The sequence below is a fragment of the Terrapene carolina genome, unplaced genomic scaffold (assembly GCF_002925995.2).
Source record: "Terrapene carolina triunguis isolate 2854851 unplaced genomic scaffold, T_m_triunguis-2.0 Scaffold234, whole genome shotgun sequence".
NCBI classification, from domain to species: domain Eukaryota; kingdom Metazoa; phylum Chordata; order Testudines; family Emydidae; genus Terrapene; species Terrapene triunguis.
In genome coordinates this window covers 10,497,630-10,521,309 of record NW_020664585.1, presented here as the reverse complement: position 1 = coordinate 10,521,309, position 23,680 = coordinate 10,497,630, and the positions used below count along the sequence as shown (strand labels likewise).

Below are 23,680 nucleotides of genomic sequence, written 5' to 3'. Positions count from 1 at the left end.
TGCGCTATTGGTGACACTAAACAAACGGGTGAAGTGAATTTTATGCTCCGGAAGCTAAAACAGTGGTTCTTAACCGTTTCCATGCCGTGACTCCCTATTAAAACAGAGGTGCTTTCAGGCCCCTTCCTCCTATGCTTTTAAGAGCCCTGCACAGCTAATCTGAGGAAAGGCCGTGACCCTTGGGTTGAGAGCCCATGAGCTAAGAGCAGCTAAGACAACTGCACGTGGTTGTCATAAAACATTCTGCTGCGGTTAGGATTCTATTTTCCCACCCCCGTTTGCTTCAGGGGGGAGGCTGTGTTGCATCTCTTCCCCGTGCTGCTACTTTCTCACTCAGTCAAGCGGTAAATAAAGATGAGGATTAAGAAGACGGAAAAAAATAAAAGCTGGAAACATGTTGTTTATTTCAGCTCCCCTCAGCAGTGCCTCTGCCACAGCCGGATTAGTGGGACCCGGTGACCTTCCATTGCAAAACGCCAAGCTTTAATTTAAAGCACACGTGTCATTCCCGCAATTGCCTTGTCCCGGTGCTTCTTGTCGTTGTGTGATGTCGTGCTCAGGGAGTGCTGCTTGTTCAGTCCTGAGTGGGAACAGCGGGGAGATCATTATGGCCTTGAAAAGCTAGTGAGGGGTAAACTGGCCGCGTGATGAGTTGTGCAGCCAGTGTCCGTTGTGATCTGCCGTGTAACGTGCCACTTCCCTCTGAATGGCAAATGTATACGTTAGTGCAACACACTGGGGTTTTCAAAGGGGCTGTTTGGAGTTCTCATTGACTGTCAATGGAATTTGGGAGTCTAACTCCCTTTGGAACACTCAGCCTATCCGCCTGTCTACGCTTTAATCAGAGAGGTGACTGCAGCCCCTGTAGACATACCCAAGCGAGCTTTGATCTAAATTGTTGTGGGTACCAATAGTAGTGAAGACCCAGCAGCATAGTCGTCAGTAACGTCTCTACAAGCCCACTTGGGACCCTGGGTACTTACTCAGGTGCCTCGCTCATGCTGAAGTCCAACAAAAATTAATACACGGCCCCACGCGGGCTTTGGCTTCAGCCCCGGATGGTGGGGCTCAGGTTTTGACTTCATTCCCAGGCCCCAGCAAGTTTAATGCCGGCCCTGGTGATCCCATTAAAAAGGGGTCACAACCCACTGAGAACTGCTGCAATCTAGCTACATTAAAGCTTAGCTTGGATATTTCTATGGGCACTTCAATCACACCGCCAACTGCACTGCAGACAGACCCTTAGAGGTGCTGTAAAGAGACACAGTTTTGATTCAGGTATCATGGTGAATCAAAGACTGATAAAGGAAAGTGTGGTACACACATAGCTCACCATCACCGAAAGCCGCTTTCCAAGAGGGCAGTAACTTGCATACTAGTCTGGTAGATGCCAGAAATATTGTCATTACTAAATGAAAGTAAATCTTCCCAGACAGTTGTTAGTTCAAACCAACCAGCCAAATTCCAAATCTGTGGCACACAGAGAAATATGCATATCCTTATTAGGTCAATCCATTACACAAAACAAACGGTGAGATTCCTATTGCTTATAAAAGTTCCATGTGTTTCTTAGGAATAAAAAAAAGAAGTGTCTCTGAAGTCAAAGGTAACTTGAGATGCACAGCAGTGCATGAACACATATCTCAATAAAAATCGACACTTTATGTGTTAGATCTGGTTCAGAAATATTGTTTTTCGTGAATTTTTTTTTTAAAAATTTCCCTTGAAAAATGTTTCAGTTTTTTGATGAAAACTTGAACATTTTGAGGAATTGGAATAAATTTCTTTACTCTGACTGGAATCATTGTGTTAAGCCAAGCTGTTGCCTGCTAAAAATGGCTGGATTTGGCCCTAAAATAAATTCTGTCCCTGCCATTGTGAGCATATACTCTAAGCTGTATTTCCTCTAGCTGCTTGCTCTTGGTAGCCAAAAGTTTCGTATGTGATTATCAACTGATGAAAAGTGCTATAGAAGAACTAGGTGTTATCTTTATTATATGGAGATACCACCTCCTGCTCGGCTCCTGTCAAATCTTAGATGCCAAACTGCATCAGACTAACTCAGAAGCAACTAAGTGCTGCAGGGAGTGGTGCCAGTGACTGAGTAGGTGGCCCTCTTTTCTCAAGCCAGTACTGAACCAATTCCCTAGGAGATAACAGGGTGCATTGTGTTGCTGGAGGTGCCATCTTTCGTATGAGATGTAAATCAGTGTTCCTGCCTAGTTCAGATCATTAACAATCCTTTAGCACTTTTTGCAAATGTCCAAGGCCAAATTTATTTTTGGTAATAACATTCTGCCTACGTACATTCTGCCAGGATTTCCAATTGGGTATTGTTCTTCCTGTCTTTACCTGTTGTGCTGTATGGTTCTGTGGTGTTTCATCCCAGAGGTGGCTGCATTTTGTGGGTAGGATGCAGTGAGTGCCCATGTATGGTTGATGTATCACTTTGCTTAGCTTGTAACATGCTTTGGGTTCCTTTGGGATAAAACGCGCTTTGTAAATGTCAGTTATTAATCAATGGAACATACCTACATCCAAGCTCGCGTATCAACCACAGAAGCAGCACAATTACTTATGACTGGCTGCAAAAAAGTTGCACACGTCAGAAGCAAATTTTCTGGAGCTGGTCATGCTGATGATGAAGATGAGCATGATTAATAATGACACTGCCTCAAAATCTGTCGGCCTGCTGTCCTCTCCTGCCATCCATCATCATCACCATAGAGTGGGTGGGGTGAGGGGAATGGGTTACAACAAACGGATCAGAGGCAGAAGTAAAACTTCTACATTCTTCTATAATCTCTTCAAAAAGAAGTTTATACATTTTCTCAGCAATTAGGCCAGGGGAGGGTGGAGTGGTTTTTTTTTGTTTGCTTTTTTTGTTGTTTTTTTTAATTAAAAAAAAAAAAAAGATAGAAACAGCCCCCCCCCCCTAAAAGAGATTAACTTGTCAAGCCATGTAAAGCATTTTAATTACAATTTATATATCATGTATAAATAAATATTACATTCTTTCAGTCTACAATGCATACTAGGCATATCTTGTTAAAACCTCCTTCTATGTTATCAAGTGGCAGGGTCCATGTCGTCCAAGTAAAGAAAAAAATAAAAGAGAAACCTACTGAGTTTAGTAATTAAAAAAAAAAAAAAAAAAAAAAGGATGTAGTGGAATCAACGGATAAACACAGGGCTGACAAACAATGCAAGTGCTCCCTGCTAGCAGTCAAGACGTAACACTGCTTTCCAAAAAAGATTTGACATGAGGACTTCTTTTGAATTATGAATAGGTTTTCTGAGTGTGGTTTTCCCCCATCATTTAGATTCTGAGCCATATCCTCATTTCGTATAAATTGACATTAAAGTCAGTGGAACAGCACCCATTTATCTGTGCCTTTATCTCCTATTTGTTCCTGATGCATTGCCGAATTCATATTTTGTTATTAAAAACAGCTGATTTTCAATGTAACAGATTTTCCAGTTTGTGCTGGTCCAACGGAAACAAATGAAAATAAAGTAGACCCAGATATCTCTTGATCCTTGGTCATTTGAATTTCTCTTTCTCCAAACTAATGTTATCCATCCAAGAACTCAGCTCCCCTAACTTGAGGAAATAAAATGGGCTTGGGACAACCTGCTTCTCTATTTGTGAGTACCACTCCCCACCCTCCCTCCCAATCCCCCATGAGAACTGGTGGCATTGAAAAGATGAACAGAGCAAAATACAGGACAAATTATGAATTCACTGACTTGGCAAAAAAAATAAAAATTAGGCTGTGCACATATGTGGGCTTTGATGGTCTTGGTCTTATATTCGGTATGTATGCACCATCTGGTCATTCCTATTGTTTATTATTTTTAAATGCAAACATAGAACAGCACCTTCTTTCCTTGGTGAAACATGGGAACTTTGGTTGTGGAAACTTAACCAACCAACCCACACCCAAAAGCAAAATTAAATCTTCCTCCAAACAGAACAAGTTTCTAGCTAGCACAAAACAGCCGAGACTCGTGGTTTCAGAAGAGACGCCATGCTGGAATTATTAGTTTTTGCTCGTCCTCTGAGTTCTTCAAATGACAAGGAAGATTATTATTAGCTAATTAAGAAAAACTATTATTTCCTGGTCCATAAAGAACCTACTGGATTTTTTTTTTAGACTCATTTTAAAGAAAGCGACAAGGGGTGGAAAATAGACGGAAAAATAAAAATATATCAGATAATCTCTTTCTGCTCCATATTTAATGCCAGGGACATGTTTTCCCTTCAGATGAGGGAACAGAAAGCAACTGCTTGGGTAACACTCTAAACTGTCTCTTCCTGGGTCATACTTTCATATTGTTACAAGCATTAAAAAGTGACTGTTTCTCTGTCTTTTCTATTAACTAACTTTCTCTCACTTTTTTTTTTTTTAAACAAAATTTTTTGGTACCTTGTCTGTAATATTGTTGTTATTATTTTGACCCATCAGATAAATTTTCACAACCTCACCGTGCCCAGTTCATCGTATTGGTTAATCTGTTTCCTTACTCCCTTCTGCGATTTGCATTCCATTGACTGCCCAAATCCACGAGCAGCTGTTGGAGAAAAACAAACAAACGAACAAACCCAAAGCCATGGACAGTTTGACAAATTTCTTTCCCTGATTACAGAAACTGCCTTCTTCTTGTTGTTGATTTTTTCCCCCTACTGATCCCCTCCTTCTCCCCTTTTCAGTGCCTCCCAATATATACTGTAGAACTGAAGGCATCAAGGTGTGGTTAAACCCAGAAAACCAGACAGGAGCTACACTTTGTCTTTGAACTTCTCCATGTAGTTTTTTATCTCTTTGGAGTCCCCGAGGTCCATATCCTGGCACACCCATTTAATATCGTCATCATTGCTACTTAGGATAGAGTTGACGGTGGGACAACCATCATCGGGTGGGATGGTGGTGAAGGTTGTGAATTTTACCCGCTTTCGTTTGGATGTGGGGGAATGCAAAGGTTCCGTTTTCTGCTCTTTCCCTGGCTTCCCCCCCGAGTCAGCAGACCTATGGATCTGGCTCTGGATGTTCTTCTGAGTGCCACCGTTGAGGAGGTGGTTGCTTTCCTCATGGCCCATCCCTCGGTCTATAATAGTGGTGTGCTCGTCCTGCTGAGGTGACACGTCGGCTGTGTTCTCCAGCAGCTCCGCCTCATTTCCGAGCCAGACCCAGTCGTGGGAGTGGGTCATGGTGGCTTGCCCTTCCACTGGAACCTGCTTGTGCCGGTATTTCAATGCAAACGTTGCACAGTTTATTAGGAAGACAAGAATTGCCAGGCAGAAGACCCCCAGCAGAGCGTACATCCCAATTTCCAAATCACTAAGGCCTCTGGGCGTCTGCACTAGGTCATTCTCCTCCATGCCCTCATTGCTTTTCGGGAGGTCTACTTGAGCAGGGAAGTTGGTGAAATCTATGGGAATGTTCTGCAGCTGGCCATCATCCGAGAGTTTGCCTCCATCCAGCCTATTGTTTTTCATGACTTTGTTTTTGAGCATTGACTTTGCAGTGGTGCTGACTTTTCTGACGGTACTTTCCTCTCGCTCCGCCGAAGAGCTCCCATAGTATCGCCCATCCTGCCCGTACCGCTCTTGATCTGACACCTTTTGCCGCCGGTCGCTTGCGTGGTTTTCAATCTCATCGGCATCATAATCTCCGCCGGTGTTGGAGTTGGCATCATTTTGGCCGAACTTCACTTTGATGTTGCTGTTGCCTGTGGCCAAGATGCTTTTCCTCTTGGACTTCTGGCAGGCTTCAGAGATCATCATGTCTACTTTGATCAATGTGCCCTGCCCTTCACCTTCTGCTGCCACGACCGGCCATTTCCAGGCAGTGCTCTGATGGGTTGAGACAACGGATTTGTCCAGCGACATGGCAGAAAGGGAGAAGTCCTTGGGGTCATAAATGTCTAATGGAGTAACTGAGTTGTCACTGAACTGGATCCAGATGCTTACTATGGCTTCCTAAAAGAAGAGGGAAATGGTTAAAGACAGGGCCTTAAATAAAACAGCTCAGCTGATTGCAACTCATCAATCTTCCCAGCTCTGAAATGCAGCTGAACGAAGCAGGAGGCACTGGCTCCGTACTACACTGAAAACAAGCTGAGTCTTGACCGATGGGGCAGAAAATTGGTCACATTTTTCATTAAAGAGCCCAGCGGTGTCTTTCATGGAAAGGTTTTGCAAATGGAAATGTGAAATAATTGATACGGGGAGATCGTAATAACAACACACCCATTAAAAAAAACCACCCATTCCTGTCGCATGAAAACTGGAAGAGACAAAACAGAAAAAGTACTGGAAGCACTTGACAGAACACTTATTTTCCTGTTGTTCCCCATGCAAATATGTCACACGGAGCAGTCAAATTAAACAGGGCATAAATATTGCAGCAGGGAAGAGGAGAGATGCCACAATGTCTTGAAAATGGGTCACCTGAAAGGAAACAAAAGACTTGCAAAACAGTTGTTACTTTGCATGAGAACTGTTTGTTTTTAGCTAAACACACTTTCCCCTTGAAAATAATTGTAAACCCCATTACATTTCCATGTCAGCCAAGGCAGGATGTGGGGGTTCTGCTGTGATCTCCATGATAACGATATACAAATGGTTTGGATTTAATTGGACTGTGTTTGCTCCCTGCAGGTAGTACCATTAGAAGTCACCATTAGAAGCAAACAGAATGCTAGAGGTCAAGAGGCGAAGTTGTTTTCTATTTGAGTCTCATCCTGATGATATAGATATTTACTTCTCCACGTCTCAGTAGCTTTCTTTGCAGGAGATTTCTTTATTTTTTCATTTGCTCTATGTCTAGTTTGTTTAGTTAGCATACGTGCAGGCAGACTGCTGAAATGCAGCTACACATGAAAGTGAAATTCTATTCTTCCCAAGACTTACACTGCAAATGTCCTTAATAACTTTACACGCAGGTACATCAAAACAATTGGGCTGAAAATCACCATGGGGAAAAGCATCGCCACCCTTTTAATGTCCAATCATAATACAAATTTACAACCCAATATTGTTTTCAATTGGTTACAATTTGTTACACTATGGTTATAAACAAAGGGAATTGCTACCCTTCTACTTAAATTTAAAGCTTTTCAATGAAAACAGCAAGGGGCATTTAGCTGTGCAGAAGGTTGGAATGCACTGAATATTTAATTTTCCAAGTGCTATCAGAAAGCTCTTTGGGGACCAAACAAGGGAAAAATATATTGTGGCACAACAGGAAAGAGGGCAAAGTACTTGGTGATTCAGACATGCTTTGCACACAGTGATGAAATAGAGCCAGGGTAACTCTGAAGCTGTAGCAATGCTGAAAAGTGCGAGGGCGGAAGGGACATTAAAACAACGGATCTTTCATGAAACAAACCTGAGATGGTTGAATAAATTAGTGCAAAACTGCAGAGCATCACTTTTAGGTACATCTACACTGCCACTGGGGGGTGGGGAGAGGGACTGCAGCATGTGTAGACACCCAGGCTAATTTTAATGTAGCCACGAGTAACAATAGCAGCGAGTCTGCAGCACCACAGACTTCAGCATGGGCTGTTCCAGCCTGCCTGGGACCCTGGGTACATACTTGGGTGGCTAGCCCGTGCTGTCATGGCTTCACTGCTATTGGTACTCGCGCTAACTAGATCAAGGCTAGCATTGGTAGGTCAATATGTGCTGTAATCAAACCCCCATCTGCAGCATGGTCACGGTAGGCTTTTGTCACTGTGGTAAAGTTAACTTTTGGGAAAGTTCTAGCAGTAGCAAACCCAGTGGGGGAAAAGAAGGCCGTGTTTTCCAGGGGATCGGGGGGGTGGGGGGGGGGGGGGGGGGAACCCATCTCCATTCGTCTTTGGGTGATCTGGCACACTTGATATTTTGCTTCTCCATTACATCTGGAACAAACAGTGGTTTTCCCCCCGCTTTTTTTGCATTGAGTCATATGAAAGGCAAAATGACCATCTTTAGTGAGAAACGTACTAGAGAAAACTGCAGCAGGAACCCAAATGGCACTGAGATCATCTCTCAATGGCTCCTTTTTTGGAACCAGAGAGGACAGTAGAGACAGAATGACAAAAAAGTGGGAGGGGTGTTTTGTGGTTAAGACATTAGAGTGGGACTCAGGAGAGCTGGATTCGGCTCTGAACTTTGTCAATGGGAATCAGTGGGAGTTAGGTGCCTAAACACCTTTAAAAATCTGGCCCTCTGTAGCGGAGGCTGGGATAAAATCCAGTTCTGCCGGGCAGCATTCAACTGCCTTGATCATGAGACCATCCTTTCTCATCCTGCAATCTCCTGCCCCATTCGCTACACACCTTCCCACTTCTGCAACAGGTGAGGCAGGGGTACTACAGACAGTCTCCTTCACTTCACCAGTTCCAGGCTCCTTGCCCCGCCATTCTCTGTTCCCCCCTTTCCCAGCTCCTCACTTGATCTGTCTCTCTCCCCGACTCTAGCCTCTGGTCCCCTTCACATTCCCCGTCCCCATTTTCCTCCCTGGGCCAATCCCCCCACCAGCTCCTTTTCCCAATCTCTTTACTCAGCCAGTACCAGTACTCCCTCAGCACCTGGCTCCTGGTCAGATCTGTCTCTTTTCTCCCTCACCTCCTGCCCGCCACCCCACTCTCCTTGGCCAGCCAGTCCCAGTCTCCACCTCACTCCTCATCCTATCTCAGTTTCCCCACCACTTACGGGTCAGAGTCCCATCCCTGACCTCTCTCTCTCTAGCTTCCAGTTCCAGTTCCCTTGCCTGGACAGTCCCAGTTTTCCTCTCCCTCTCCCCGGGTCTAGTCGCAGCCCCCCTAGTTCCTGGTCCCAACCTACTTCTCTCCTCAGCTCCCTGGCTTTTGCCCCCTCTGCATTCAAATCAGGCAGCTTCTTCCTCAACATTGCCTAAGCCTGGGAGTGGGGGGGGGCACTGAGAGCACAGGAGCGATAGGCTCCCCACTCTCAGTTCAGGGGCCTGGACCCAGCACAACCCAGAGCAGCGTCCTCAGCTGCAATTGCAGAGAACATCTTGCTCAGCCCTGCCCTACAGCATGCCCAGTCTGGATGGAATCTTCAGGGAAGTTGGCTGCTAAAATCTACAAAGTCTTCACTGAGCATGTGTGAACTGTGATCTTAAAACTTGGCCAAACGGGGACAGATTTTCATGTGGGAGGCAACAGACTTCTGACACAAAGGCCACCCTTCTTACGGAAAGTCCCTGCTCCAAAGCGTGGGGTGGCGGAGCGTTTTAAAGAAAAGGTCACCAGAAGTTTTTAGGATGAGCAAAACAATGTGGATTTCGCTAGCCTCTTTCTCAGAAATGGCTGAGCTGTTTTGGCTGTATATAAAAAAAATCAGCCTGAGGCAGGCACCCAGCATGGGAAACTTCAGCTCAAGCTGTTAAAGTTTGGTAAAGTTGTAAGCTACTGACAACAAGGTCTCACAGTGGGAAGCGTCGTGGTAGGAGCTACTGGCTTTCTCTGTCCCCACAAAAGCACAAGCCTGGTGTTTGGGAAGAAGAGTAAATGGGCAGCCATTTGAGGTTTAAGACCACAAATATGATTTACTCCAATTAACCAAGACTCCCTGCTATTCTTTTCAATCTGCACCGAATTTTTACATTTTAAGGGATCCTCTCTATAAAGAGCCAATTAAATAGAAAACTGTCACACGTGGACAGCGGCGAATCTGAATTATAAGGAAAAAAAAAAAAGAGAATTCCCCCAATCCTGCCAAAATACATTTCATCTGCTCAAATAAGCAATTTGGCACAAAATCCTCTTCTTGACTCTTTCACTTAAAGGCAAGCTGAATGCAAGGGAAGGAAGCAAATTTCCCAAATGATTAGAAATTCTGAAAGGCTTAAAAAAATAGAAATGATTTAGTGCCATGTCCTTCAAAGAGCTGTTTCTGCAAATCCTATGTACCGCATCAATAAATCCCCTCCAAATCTCTGACAAGGGCCTCCAATTACTATCAACAGATGAAGATGGATTGAAACCTTATTATCAGCAAAGCTGCTGCCCTGTCGGATGCCGAAGGTGACAAATCCCTGTGTTCATTAATTAATAAGCATAAACAAATAGCTTGTGGGGTTACCAGTTTTCGTCCCCCTTTCTTTCAGTTGTGCTCTTTATAAACAAACAAACTACAAATTCCCGTTATTGTCAACATCCCTCAGAAGATGGGATTATTTATACGGTGACTAGAGAGATTGGAGGTGAGTCAGATACCATACATCTGATCACTTCGAACCCGATTCAGAAGCGATGAAGAATTTGCTTCCCACAGCAGCTGTTGATTTCCAAACGACGTGCTGGTTCCCTATGTACGTGAAGCACCGCCACACTCACCAAGACACTTTTTGGTCATGTTTTTCTTCATGTACTTCTCTAATCTCCTCTTCCACCCTAGCCAGACTAGCATGCTTTGACCTCTTCAGCACTACCACCTATCTCAGTGTGCAATCACACCTCTGCTTCCTCGTAGCTGCTGATCAGTCTGGAGATGCCATCTGATAAATTTGCCTGAATTATAAAGCCAACCAGTATTTTCCCTTTTGTAAATGACTTTATCTCCCCTGTTTTCTTCATGTTATAGTTAGAGCCGGTGGAACAGTAGGGGGAAAATATGTCCCTTACAGTTCACAAATCTGTCATGGAGCCTAAGGCCTTGATTCCATTCAGCCATACCCAGGGCCGCCGAGAGCGGGTTCAGGCCCCAGTGAAAATTTTTTTTCGGCCTTCCCAACAAGGGTGGACTGGCTAAACAGGGCTGATGAGAGCGGGGGGGAAGCCGGGCCCGGAATTTTTTCGGGCCCCCAGCAAGGGCGGACTGGCTAAACAGAGCCGACGAGAGGGTGGGAAGCCGGGGAAGTCGGGCCCCCTTCCAGACCGCCGGGCCCCAGTAATTTGTACCGGTTTCCCCTCCAACTCTTGTCGGCCCTGGCCATACCTCCAACCTTTCATAACTGCAAATTTGCAAAGCTTCAAATCTCTTCTGCACAGTCTGATCACAAATATAGGTATTTGGTTCTCAATGTGTATATCCCACCCAGCTGAACTGACCAGCTCTGAACGTTCAAACACCAAAAGGTAACTTGGATTCAGAAGCCAGAGCTGGCTGGTGAGTGGCATGTCATATACATACACCTCTACCCCGATAGAACACGACCCGATATAACACGAATTTGGATATAACGCGGTAAAGCAGCGCTCCGGGGGGGGGCGGGGCTGCACGCTCCAGTGGATCAGAGCAAGTTTGATATAATGCGGTTTCACCTATAACGCGGTAAGATTTTTTGGCTCCCGAGGACAGCGTTATATCGGGGTAGAGGTGTATAGCATATGACGACACCGGCACTCTGGGACATTGGCTGTCTGTGAACTGTCAGGCAGATTTTATGATGGTGGTTTTGACCTATAAAGCCCTAAATGGCCTATGATCATCCACTGAACACATCTGTAGCATTGTAGGCACTGATGCTGGATTCCCCTCACTACATTACAGAGTTCTCCATAAGGGCCATGGAGCTCTGGAAATGTCCTCTTGTCCCGGGTCCGAAAAGGCCCAGATTGGCTGACTTTCAGGGCATGCTACAGGATCGATTTGTTCCACCTGGCCTATGAAGAGCGGTCGCTGGATGGCGGCACAGACTGATGCGAGGGGGTGTTTGTATCTGATGACATTCTGGTGCCTGGTAGAAGGGGTGGAATGACTGGTCTGAGTATTTGGTTTGCTGGGGGCTCAAAGCCTGTGCCTGGGTCCTTTTTACTGTTCTAACTCAAAAGAAAAAAGAAAAAGACAAATAAATGAAATGAATCCTTTGCAAATAATGTCCAGAGTGCCACTGGTTTCTTGTGCTGCTCTTTGGCTGTGTTAGGACATCGAACGCATTTGCAAATACTGGGACTGCTGGGCGACTGTGTTACAGAGCCAGAAGCTGAACTCCCACGAACAAAGTAAAAGGAAAAAAATCAGAATGTATTCAGCAAATCCTGTCTGACACCTCATACAGGAGACACGCCCAATCCTAGTCCCACTGAGGTCAGTGGGAGTTGTACATTGTCTTCAGTGGGAGCAGAATCAGATCTTAAAAGGCACCACAGAAAACTGATAGAAACTTAATGTTACTCCAAGCAAGGACTGAGTAAGAACAGAGTAAAGATTTGGAGGTGGAGTTTTTATCAGGACAATGAGAACAGATGAATGGATCATAAAGGTGGGGTTTAAGGTCTGGCTTATCGGCCTCAGCAGTGACCCATTAAATAAAGTCACCATAGGCAGGAGCGGTGCCAGGGTTTTTGCCGCCTTAGGCGGCAGCGCTCCTCCTCTGAGCATTCGGCGGTGGGGGTCCTTCCGCTCCGCGTCTTCGGGGCACTTTGGCGGCGGGTCCCGGAGTGAGTGAAGGACCCGCCACCTAATTTCCGCAGAAGACCCGGAGCAGAAGGACCCCCGCCGCCAAATTTCCGCCGAGGGCAGCAAAATGCCACCCCCCAAATCCTGCTGCCCTAGGCGACTGCCTAGGGTTGCCTAATGGAAGTGCTGGCCCTGACCATAGGCTGGATGAAACTCTCAATTCTTCTTATGGAGGAGAAAATTGCTGGATTAGAAGCCTCAAACTAGAGCTGGTCGGGAATTTTTCAATTAAAACAGTTTTTTGGTTGGAAAATGTCGATTCATTGAAACTAAAACCTTTTGCAGAAATGTGAGAGTTTTGATGAAAATTTCTCTGGTTCATGGTGGAATTTCAGGTCGAAAGGAAAGAGAACCAGAGCCCCCAGAACAAGCAAGAGCCCAGTGGTTAGGGCACTCAGCTGGGATGTAGACCTTAGTTCAAGTCCCTACTCTGCCCGAGTTGGAGGAGGGACCTGGACCTGGACCTTCCACACCCCAGGTGAAGGCTTTCCTGTTAGTCTCACCTTCTGGTCCAATGAATATTTAATTATTCATAAAAAAAGTGGAACAGCTTCAACAGGAGAAATTGATTCTACAGCCAGCGGGTTAAAGCCATTCACATGGGAGACCCAGGTTCTAGTCCTGCTCTGACTCAGGCAGAATAGGGACCTGAACCCAGAGCTCCTACATCCCAGGTGACCACCCTAACCACTGCGCTATCGGTTACTCTGGAGTCTGTCATGTTCTTTCATGAAAAATTTTGAAAGGCCTCAGGTTTGTCCTGCTAAGGAACGAAAACAAATGTCAAAAGGTTGAAATTTTTCATGAAACGGAATTCTTGTTTTCCGGCCAGTCCTACATCAAACCCTTTCCATTGCGGGAGGGGAATAATGGCCAACTGTGCTAGCAATTCAGAAACCTGTACCTCTAGGGCCAGTCTTCTGGCAAGAGAGGGACCATTCAGTGATTCTCATTAAGAGCAAGGGGAAAATTCAATGGAATCAGCTCAGCCCTCTGCAGCAAGGACTCAGTGGCTACCCTCACACCATGGCTGTGCGGGTACAGAATGCTCTCAGAGCCGCTGCAAAGGGCAGGCTGTGTTGGGCAGCAGAGGAGCTGCTGGTGATCAGGCAGCAGGGGAGAACTCGAGTGCATGAACTTCACGGTTCAGCCCAACGGGGGAGCACTGAGGGAGGCACGCGGCTTGGAAGCATATAAAACACTCTGCCTCCTCACCCTTAGCTCGGGAGGTGGGGGTGGGGACGGGAAGAAAAGGCAGAGGCATGCACACGCCCTCCAGCTTGGAGGGGCTGCATGGACAAAAACAGAAGCAGCAGATGGGGAACTGCATGGAAAAGGCAGCTGGGTTTACAGCAGCAGCAGGTGGAAGCCCAGAGAGCAGGACAGTAGGGAGTGGGAGGGATAGGAAAGGCAGCCACTAACCCAGGTTGTTACTTGCAACCAGGTTACCTGGGGCTTTCCAGGCCCTGGTCTGAGAACTCTCTGGCCTCTCTTTCCTTGCTCCTTCCTGCTAGTAGCAATGAGGGCTGGAAGGGAATTAGCAGCTTCTATGCTTCCAGGCTGGGGAGGTGTGAGCGACTGTGGGAGATGGGGGGTGGAGCAGCCAGTCCTCGTTAAGGGAAGGGTGCGTGGCAGCCTCTTGCTTCTTGATGGGTGCACTCCCACAGCAGAATACAGTGGGGCTACACCGCAGAGCGGGGAAGAGGAGGAGCGTACAGCAGTACAGCAACATGAACACACTGTTCAGCTGACCAATATTCAGGAGGCATTGGTCAGAGCCTTCCCATGCTCATAAACTCACGCTGGTAAATATCTTTGCACACTGCATTGAGATATGCAACCCCTGCTGCCCCACAGGCTGTTTTATTCTCAAGCCGGCATGTGACACTCCCAGCCAAGCTGCAGGAGAAAAATCCCACCCTGCCCTACGCCCTCTAACTAGGTTTGATTTGTTTCTAGCTTTGGCTTCTTCAATTTCCGACTCGGCATCTGTCGAGAAGAGCGGTTTCCAAAAGGAAGCCCCGAAGAAGGGCACAAATGGGTTAATTACATAAGACTCAGATGATTACAGGATGCAGTAAATTAAACAGATGGGCAGCACTTCCTTCTCCGAGCTGGGATGTCATCCTGCCACTAACTACCGAGTTATAAAACAATCAACATTATTCTTGCGTTCCAGAAAATGAGCTAGTGATCAGCGTGAAAATGGGCCATAAAACCTGAACCGAGCTCTTCCCTATTTACGAGGCATGAAACAGAGGTTTTGTGAGAGCAGTGGCTGCAGATGGCATTATACAGCCCTGAATAAGCGTATTCTACTCCGCTGAGTGAAATCAGGATTGAACAGGCCCTTGTCACTTCCATTGCTGCTGACCCCCGTGTTTTTAATCTATTCTATGGCAACTATTTGCCTCGATTTGGTGCTGTTTTCCGCTCCTCGTATCCGTACAGATTATGTGACCTGAAATTCACCGCTTGAGACCCTTCCCTCGGCTGGTCTGAAAACGTGCCGGCTTTGAATTAAGCAGGATCGACACACCGGTGTCCCCTAATGAGCTGAACAACTAACCCATCTGAGTCAGCCTGAAGAATAAAAGAAGAGAGGGGAGCCAGGCTGCCTGCTGTTGCGCCAACAGGAAAATGAACGAGCTCGTCTTTCTCCCATGGCTGTTTTATGGCGCTCCCAAATATTAAATCACCCTGAAGCACGGGGCTCCCCCGCTCTCTGACATGGAGATCAAGGGCATTGCTCCTGGCAAACAGAGAGCATGGATGGCCTGTGAAACAAGTGTAAGAAAGGCTTAGGAGAGCTGCAAAGGTCACGGTTTTTCACGGGAGCCTTTGAAAAGATAGACAACGTGCAAGTCGGAACGTTTGGGTTTGGAACTTTTCCAAAGGGCTAAGCCCAAATTTGCAGGCGGGAAGAAAAAAGAAGCCACCGTCAGGGTGCCCTCTGCTGGAGAGGTATGGCTATAAAACTGTGTTATACCCATAACTTAAAGTCTATGCTGTTTTCCCCTAAAAAATTGCTAAGGGGGAGGCAACTTCATCAGAGCTCTGCAGGGATGACCCACGGCCCCACCCAACATGCCAGCAGCAAGGAGAACCGGAGTGCACACTACCTGCTTAGGGGTATGAAGCAGCTCCTGAGCAATGGTGGTAGCCACAATAGCTCGGTTATTTGCCGGGCTTGGCTGAAGGAAGAGCGACAGCCCAGCCACCATCTGCACCCCGAGGTCTGTTATGGTCACTTTGTCATCTAGCACCGTCACCGTCTTCTCTGCCAGAATGGAGTCCGACAGAGGAGAAAAAACCTTTGGAGAAACAGAAAGGGAACAGCGTCAGGAAAGGGTTAAACAACTGCAGTGACCCTTCTCACCACTTCATCTGCTCCTGCCCCAAAAGCCTGGCTTCGGGCACAGAAACTGGCTGCAGGAGTACCTGGAGGGGACAGACTGGTTTCATGCAGGAAGCAAAGAGAACCCATCCGACGAAGAGATTACAGCTCAAAGCCACTGTATCAAATACCTCTTTGGGAGCTATCTTATTTTACTCCCATTATTTCCACTACTTTCGCATAAGCCTGGAAATAATACAACCTTTCCCTCCTAATTTTGGTCCTGATCCTGCAAGGGGCTGAGCCTCCTCAACTCTCAATGGCTTCAAAGGGTGCTGGAGGCTCTCAGCACCTTCCAGGATTTGTCCTTCATTTTTCCATTTCTCTGTCCCTGACGTTTCTAATGGATCATGCAGCCCATTCTCAAGTGGGAAATTGTTCCCTTTGATGCAAATGGCTACTCCCTATCCACCTCCAAACGTTCTACAAGCTACTCAAACACACACAGTCTCTCCCACCCACAGTCTGTGGCTACATTTGCAGTTTGTGCACTAAACTCTGCTGAGACTCCAAACAGGACATTGAGGGCCAAATCCTCAGCCAGTGGAAATCAGCATAGCACTATGGTCTTCAGTTTACACCAGCTAAAAATTTGGCCCTAAGAGTAACTTTCACAGGCACTGAACACCCTCCACTCCAGTTGACACCCATTAGAGTTATGGGTGCTCGGTATCTCTGAAAATCAGGCCCGCTGTCTCCAAGCAGCAGTTCCGCTAGTTGAACTGTAGGGGGAGCCTCATGCTGTGTGGGAAAGCAGGATGTTTACTAAGATCTTCACAGGTGCAAGAGCTGTCCAGTAAGGGTGGCTGAAGTACAGGTTTTGATCAGTCTCACTACAATGGCGGGGGCTTTTGCTTTATTTGTTCGAACTGAATGGAGATGGAATGTATGTGTGTGAAATTCTAGGAGGCCACAGCCTTGCTACAACAGATTATTACATTCCAAAGCAGTGCTGTTTTAGCAGAACACTCTGCTGGCTCTTCCAGGATCATGTAGGTGTTAATGCAGGAATGGTAGAACCCAGAACAGTTCAGTGTATGTACCTGGATTGTTGTCATTCCCACTTCTTGTCCAATCAAAATCCTTCCTTCTTGTAGCCTGGCAATGTGAGGCTCCTCCAACTTCATAAAATCCATCACCAGGTCTGTAATGTCAAACTGCCAGTCAGAACCCAGCAAGTAGTTCAGCTGACTCCAAGGGCTAGAGTCCTCCGCGACAAACTGAGTAAGGACTCGCACCATGGCATGCTGGTACTGGAGCGCACAGCCTCTTCCCTTCCGCTCATCTTCATCCTCATCATCACTGTCCCTTGTGGGTCTTGAAAAAAAGAAAAAGGAAGCATAAAAAAAAAAAGATTTGAGGACAAAACTCCTTCATAGTCTCTTTCCCTGCAGCGAAAACTAAGAGCAAAGTGCTAAGCAAGGAAAACACTTCCTGGAATAAAATCAATTAAGAGCAGAAAAACGATCAACTGAGCAGACTTGATCAGAGCAATTGAAAGAGCATATGGAGCCCGACAGTCATTATTGCATGCTATAGCACACAGGTACACGCCCTTAAGTGTCGTTGCTGATTCTTGGCATTACACAGGCGATCGTGATAGGTGTATGATATTGGTGTCTTATCTTTGAAGATCTCCACTGAAATACCAGAATGCAGAGACGGGTCAGAACCAAATCCCACTTCCAGTCTCCCTTGAACTATGGGTTGGATTCAAATCCGAACTCTGCCACTGGACCATCTAGGTGAGTAAATGACTTCGGACCACATACACCATTGAAAACCACTGACTACCCTGGGGGGAAGCTGGGATCCAGATGCAACCTCTGTACCGTGAGCTGTTCTTCCTGGGCTTAAAATTAGCTCCATTCATTGCAAGAAAATGCCTGATATAAATTAAGCGACTAAACCCACCTCTTATTGGAGACAATGGGGACTCTCCAGCCTTTTATTTGGCTTAGCTCCGTGTCCGAAATATCAATCTGAAGAGGCAGGCGTGGAACCCAGACTGTGATTTGCAGAGGGGCACTCAGATATTGGTATGTGAAATTCACGACCGCATCCACCTGGCCTTTCATTTCTTTGCCATTGACAAACACATAGTCACATCTGTCAGAAACCTAAAGGAGAGGAAGGTAGGGAGGAAAAGAGAGAGAGAGAAAAGAAGGTAATCGCTGCGACAAAGCAGGCTCAAAGTGGAAACCTGGCATCTGAAAAACAAAAACAAACAAAAAAGGCTCCCTTCTCCTTACGCATGTTAATGATGGCGTTTTACAATGGAACCAGCTGAACACAAAAATCCTCCACCAGCTCAGGAGGCATAATTATGCTAGAGATGCCTAAAGACTGGATACGATTTCTGAAGCTGCTGGCTGGGTTTTCTGTTTGTTATTCAATGAGCCACTAGCTGATCACATCTCTATGGAATTTATAATGAGAGAGACTCCTTCACCGCATGGCCAAAAGAAAGCTAACCACCCCAAACTGGACTAGTTGGATGCAGGCAGCAAATATAAACTCTACCCCGACCAGAGTTTTCCCCTTCAGTCTGATGTGACACTGTTTAGTGTCACACATCATTCCGAGGATGAAGCTGGCTCTGGAGTGGATTTCATACGGAGAATGGAAACAACAACACATTCATTTCCTCTGCAATAAACATTATCTGTTTATAAATGTTTACATTTTGATTAAAGCCATAAAGTAATTCTAAACACTGCAGTAGATTTATCATTAACATGTAAATACTGTCCTGAAATATAAGCAAGCATTAGCATAGTCATGTAAGAGTTATACCAGTAATCACTTCTTTAGTCAATGTTGTAATTTACAGACCATTGAGTTTTCTCATTTATTACCTTACTGAGTACTAGTGGGATGGAATAGAATCCCTCCAGAATATATAAATCATTAAGAGGGATGCAGATAGTATGAAGTGGCTCGGTGTGATAAAGTCATTGTCAAATCTATTCCTAAAGGTGTCATAAACGTCTGGGGAAATCTTGCGGCACATTAATCATACATTAAGTGGCTAGCAATGGGAGCTGTTGCATTACTAAATGAGCTGGCTTGTCTGCAGAAATTACAAGTAAACCCAACAGATATCTTCAATTCACATGCTTTCGCCCTCCCCTTCAGAAACCTATTTCATCTTCTGTAATGAATGTCATTAGCACCGGTAATGGCCCTCCCACCTGAACATCTATTTATACCATCATCTGCTCTCTTTGATTTTGTCTTTCCCCATACCACTTTATTCAAATGATGCTTATCACATGGAATAGCTCAAGTCCCCAAGCTAATCAAATGGATGGGTGCCCTCTATGACCATGGATAAACATAAGGGCTAGATATGCTAAACTGTTCCTAGTTATACAGCACATGTCCAATCTGTATCCTCTGGTATTGTAGGCACTGCTCATTTTCTGGTATAGTAGTCAGGAGAAATATTTCAAGGGAAGACCTCAGAGAACATAATCTGAGCACAGTTTAATGAAATGATACACCACAACCATCTTGAACGATTGTAAGTGAGTTCTACTCACTGGATGCAATACTATCTAGTACACTACAGGACCCATCTGTTTGTTTAGCCTTTTTTCCTCATGTTATCCAAGTTATGTTTAACGGACATAAGGTGGGAAATGTTCCCTTTTTTCACATAGATGGACAGTGTGTCCTGTTTTAATATATGTTACATATGAGTGTGGCCTGTAATTTACAAAAGAGATTACATTTTCATAGTAGTTTGTATATGAGCTATATATTATCTCATATATCTCACATGTGCTGCAATGACATATGTGCTACTTATATATGATTCACATGTAAGCTATACAGATCTTTGTTCCAGATGGTTACTCTTGATTTTCATGGTGCTGTTAACAGTGACACTTTATACCCTCTGTATAGAGTTATGACATCAGGAATCACAATCCATCATAAAAAGGAGGATTTATTAAAGAAAACAACTACAATTACAGATAGGCTTCTACACAGCTTCAGTTCCAGCTTTGTCATCTTTGTTTGCCCAGCACCCATTCTGCCTGGAGTTCTATACAGCACACAGAGAACATAGCTACTGAATAATATACTGCAAGTAAATAGATCATTGGTCTATTGTCTATTGTTCTGAACAAAAAACTGGGAGCAAAGAAGTCCTTGTTTCTAATCATGGCTCTCGTCTGGGTTCTAATCTCTGATGCCCTGTGTGGTCTCAGGCAAGTCACTTTAACTCTGTTTCCCCCATCCTCAGAATGGGGATGGCAATATTTACGCACTTGTTGGGGTGCTGTGAGCCTCAGGGCTTGTCTATGTGTGGAGGCAATGTGCTTTACAGGAGTATAATACTAATGTATTGAGCATTTATTAGTCCATGTAGACCCTGCTGGGGCATTTAAACTTAGTGCTGTTTGAAGCAGTTCTACAGTAAAGCGGACAAGGGGACCTTAAGTGTGCACCAGCAGGGTCTACATGGACCCATTAATGTGCAACTCATTAGTGTGCTTTAGAAATCACCCCCCTAGAGCACATGACCCCCCCAACTTTACACATTGTTCTGCTGCCACAGGCCCAAGGGGGCTCCCGTGGGGAGGCAGACCAGCACTGTATGTTGCTAACGCGGTTGCAAGCATCGCAAGGCATTGGGGGCGGGAGGGGGGAGGTCAAAGGTGTAAGTGTGGAATGGAAGATTCCCTTGCAGGGAGCGAGAGGCCTTCAGCAGTGACTGGCCCCCGTGCTGCGGCGAGGAACCTTAGGGGGATTTAGGCAGCTTGGTGCAGCAATAACTCCCACTCTGATATCTCTGGGCTAGCAGGGGGTGGTGATATCTGATGCCTCCCCCCTTCTCTCCCCCGCCTTCTCTCTCTCTTTCTAGCAGGTGGCTTGCATAGGTATATTCTGCTTCGGGACAGTAGATCCCTTGTGATATACTCACAGTGAGGGACATCTGTATGCGGCTCAAAGGTTTGCGATAAAATGTTCACCTTCAGGCTGACCCAGGTGTACCGGACCTAGAGCTATGATTTAATAGGAGCAGAAGCCAAACACTGTCGGGAACCGAACAAATGTGTCTATCAGGGAAAAACAACAACAATAGCAGCAAATCCTCAATTTGTAAATGCTTCTGGGCTGATGTCCAACCTCCAGCTTTCCTTGCAATGCTGTTGTAGAGCCGCATAGGCCTGCTAGGAACAAATGGCTAAACGAATGTATCTAGCCTCGCATCTTAAGGAAGCGCCTACCGTACCTACCAAGCTGTTATTAATAATTGATGCAGGTTAATATTTATTACTGGGTATGCGTCAACCAGAGTGGCAGGGCTTTTTGACTTGCATTGAGGAAAAAAAATAAAAAAGGTCTTTTCACCAAGTCCAAGCATCCTTACCGTCCCTTACACATGCTCCATCTTTGGCTCCTATATTCCCAATACAGCGCTAGCAATGGGAAGGGGGGGGCAAGTCCCAAGCTATCAACTGTAAGTGAAAATATTTTTGACTATTTCACTTTCATGCAGCCATCCTTCTCGGGGCTGCCCGGATTGCTTTTGAAGTGCATTCTCACACAGGGAAGCACGGGGTGGTAGTGATGTTTCCCGAGCTAGGGTCTCAGAGCAGATGAAAGGGAGATGGTATCTCGGCACCCAATTCACAAGGCACACGTCTGCACCTGCATAAGAATAAGACACTGGCTCTCTGAAAATGCCCCATTAAAATCGTGCGTAGTCTGCAGCTTTGGTCATCACAAAATCCTGGGTCAGCTTAGTATGGAAGGGTAAGCAAAGTGAGATTGCTTCCTCCTTCCTTCTCTCACCTAACAATGGTTTTAAAAAAAAAAAGAAATAAAAAGGTTTTCCCAGCTTCAGTGAGCAAACCCAGATCTAAACCCAAATGCACTGATTTCTGCCAGGATTTAGCATAGCCTAGAGTCTCCCTGCTTAACCAGCACCTAACCTCAAAACTGCTATTCACACCAACTGTGGGTTCCTTACTGGAGGAACTAGGGGACCGCTAAGTGTGACCGAGTCACCTAGGAACGGACTACCTTGGATCACAGCAGATTAGCTGGAAATCAGATCCCAGTCATCTTATTTTTTGGATGGGTTTAAACTGGTCTTCCGGTCATTGTTCTGCACAGACATTAAGTTAATTCAGTGTCTTCCCCATGAAGATATGCATGGCTATGTCTACACTAGGAGCTAGGGGTGTGATTCCCAGCTCATGTAGACATACTCGGGCTAGCTCTCATCGAGGCAGCGGGCTAAAAATAGTAGCGTATCTGCAGCAGTAGGAGCAGCAGCAGCGGCATGTGCTAGCTGCCCTGCGTACAGGTTCAGGCAGGTTTTGTCAGAGCCGGGGGCATGGGTGGTTAGGCATAGTGGTTAAAGCAGGAGTCATGCCTAGTGGTTTCAGCAGGAGTAGGAGCCCAGGGTCAGAGGCCAGGTGCCAGAGCCAGGGGTTAGAACCGAAGACAGGAATTGGAGCCGAGGGTCAGATCTGGGTCACGGGGAGTGCGGCAGGGCAGGAGCAGGCCTGGGAGGTCTGGCCAATCGGGTGATTTTGCTGCAAGCCAAGTGTGATTCAGCTGTGTGTCCCCTCTGGTGCTCCCTAGGGAGCTAGCTAGTCGCGGGCTCAGCACCGGCAAACCCTAATTCCCGATAGGTTTGTACTCGGGATGGCTAGCTTTGACCTAGCTTGCTCGAGTTAGCAATAGAATTGAAGCCCGGGCAGCACGGACTTCAGCAGGGACTGGATAAGCCCGCCCCAGACTCTGGGTTTATTCTCAGGTGGCGAGCCCGTGCGGACGTCTGTGCTGCTGCACCTAGGCAAGGTCAGGTATGTTTAAGCATGCTGCAGCCACTCTTCTAATCCCCCTATAGGCATAGCGATAGGGAAGTTCTAGTCAATTTCTTGTACTGTGGTATCTGAGCACCTTCCAGAAGTGCTTTAAGCAATGTGACTAGCGCCCGCCATCTGTGATTCTGGTCCACAATAATTCATTGAGCCCATGACAGAAGTTGAGATGCTGGAGACTTTGTCTGTTTGAACAGGTGATATCATTCTCTCTCCCCTCCCCCACCTTCCAGTGTTTACATTTTTCACCGTGAAAACATTTCCCCTTTGAAACGTCCTTTTATCTCTTGCATCTAAAAAGGTGAGAGATGATGAAGAGAGCTCCTGCTTAGCCATCACCTTTATGCAAATGATCTGCTCCACTTGGTGTAGCGGATCAGCGAAAAGTTTTGAATTTTAAGGAGCTCTCTGATGCCATGTCAGCACTTTCCTTCCTTATTAAAGTTGGCATTACAGCTACTTTTCCCTAGTTATTTTTCTAACTTTAGACCAAAAAGAGAAAGGAAAAAAAAAAAAGGAGAGAGACGAAAAGCCAGGGCTAAGCAATATTTCTCAGACGCTTCCTTTCTCTTTGCTTTATTTTTGGTGCTCCCTTCTAACAAAGGCCACTTAGGCTCCAAGTGGCGTGGATGGTTTCATCCTGTGATAAACCACATTTTAGCGAGCTGGCAGCCTGGAACAGAAACATCAAATCATCCCCCCAGAGCATGACCTGCGGCCGCTTTGAGAACTGTGCCGTAGTACACTGGAACTTTGTGATTTGGGAGGGAATGCGAGCTCCCAGCTAATAAAGCAGAAAGAGAACTTGGTTGTAATGAATATAAAGGGGATTCTTTACTGAGGGCCCTGGACACAGACAAGACCCCATACTTCTCCCTTGCCTGCAGACTGAGGCTGTTATCCTGCAGTGAGCTCTGTCACTGGATGATGAAGGCCTTTCATAGCATATACTGCCTAGTGTCCTCAAGCAGAGTCTCACTACCTTCTGACCGGGACTCAGCAATCCAGGGC

At 46.0% G+C, this 23,680-nt stretch overlaps 1 protein-coding gene across 1 annotated transcript in view; it reads right to left on the bottom strand.

Moving 5' to 3' along the window:
- Nucleotides 1-3,694: 3,694 nt before the first annotated feature.
- TMEM132C (transmembrane protein 132C) overlaps nt 3,695-23,680 on the bottom strand; it is a 293,451-nt gene continuing 273,465 nt past the window's right edge. The window contains exons 6-9 of the mRNA XM_026656998.2: nt 17,733-17,938; nt 16,862-17,135; nt 15,544-15,735; nt 3,695-5,983 (exon numbers count right to left, since the gene is read on the bottom strand). Coding sequence (XP_026512783.1) covers nt 4,784-5,983; nt 15,544-15,735; nt 16,862-17,135; nt 17,733-17,938 — 1,872 coding nt within the window. The 3' untranslated portion in view covers nt 3,695-4,783. The remainder of the gene's footprint in view (nt 5,984-15,543; nt 15,736-16,861; nt 17,136-17,732; nt 17,939-23,680) is intronic.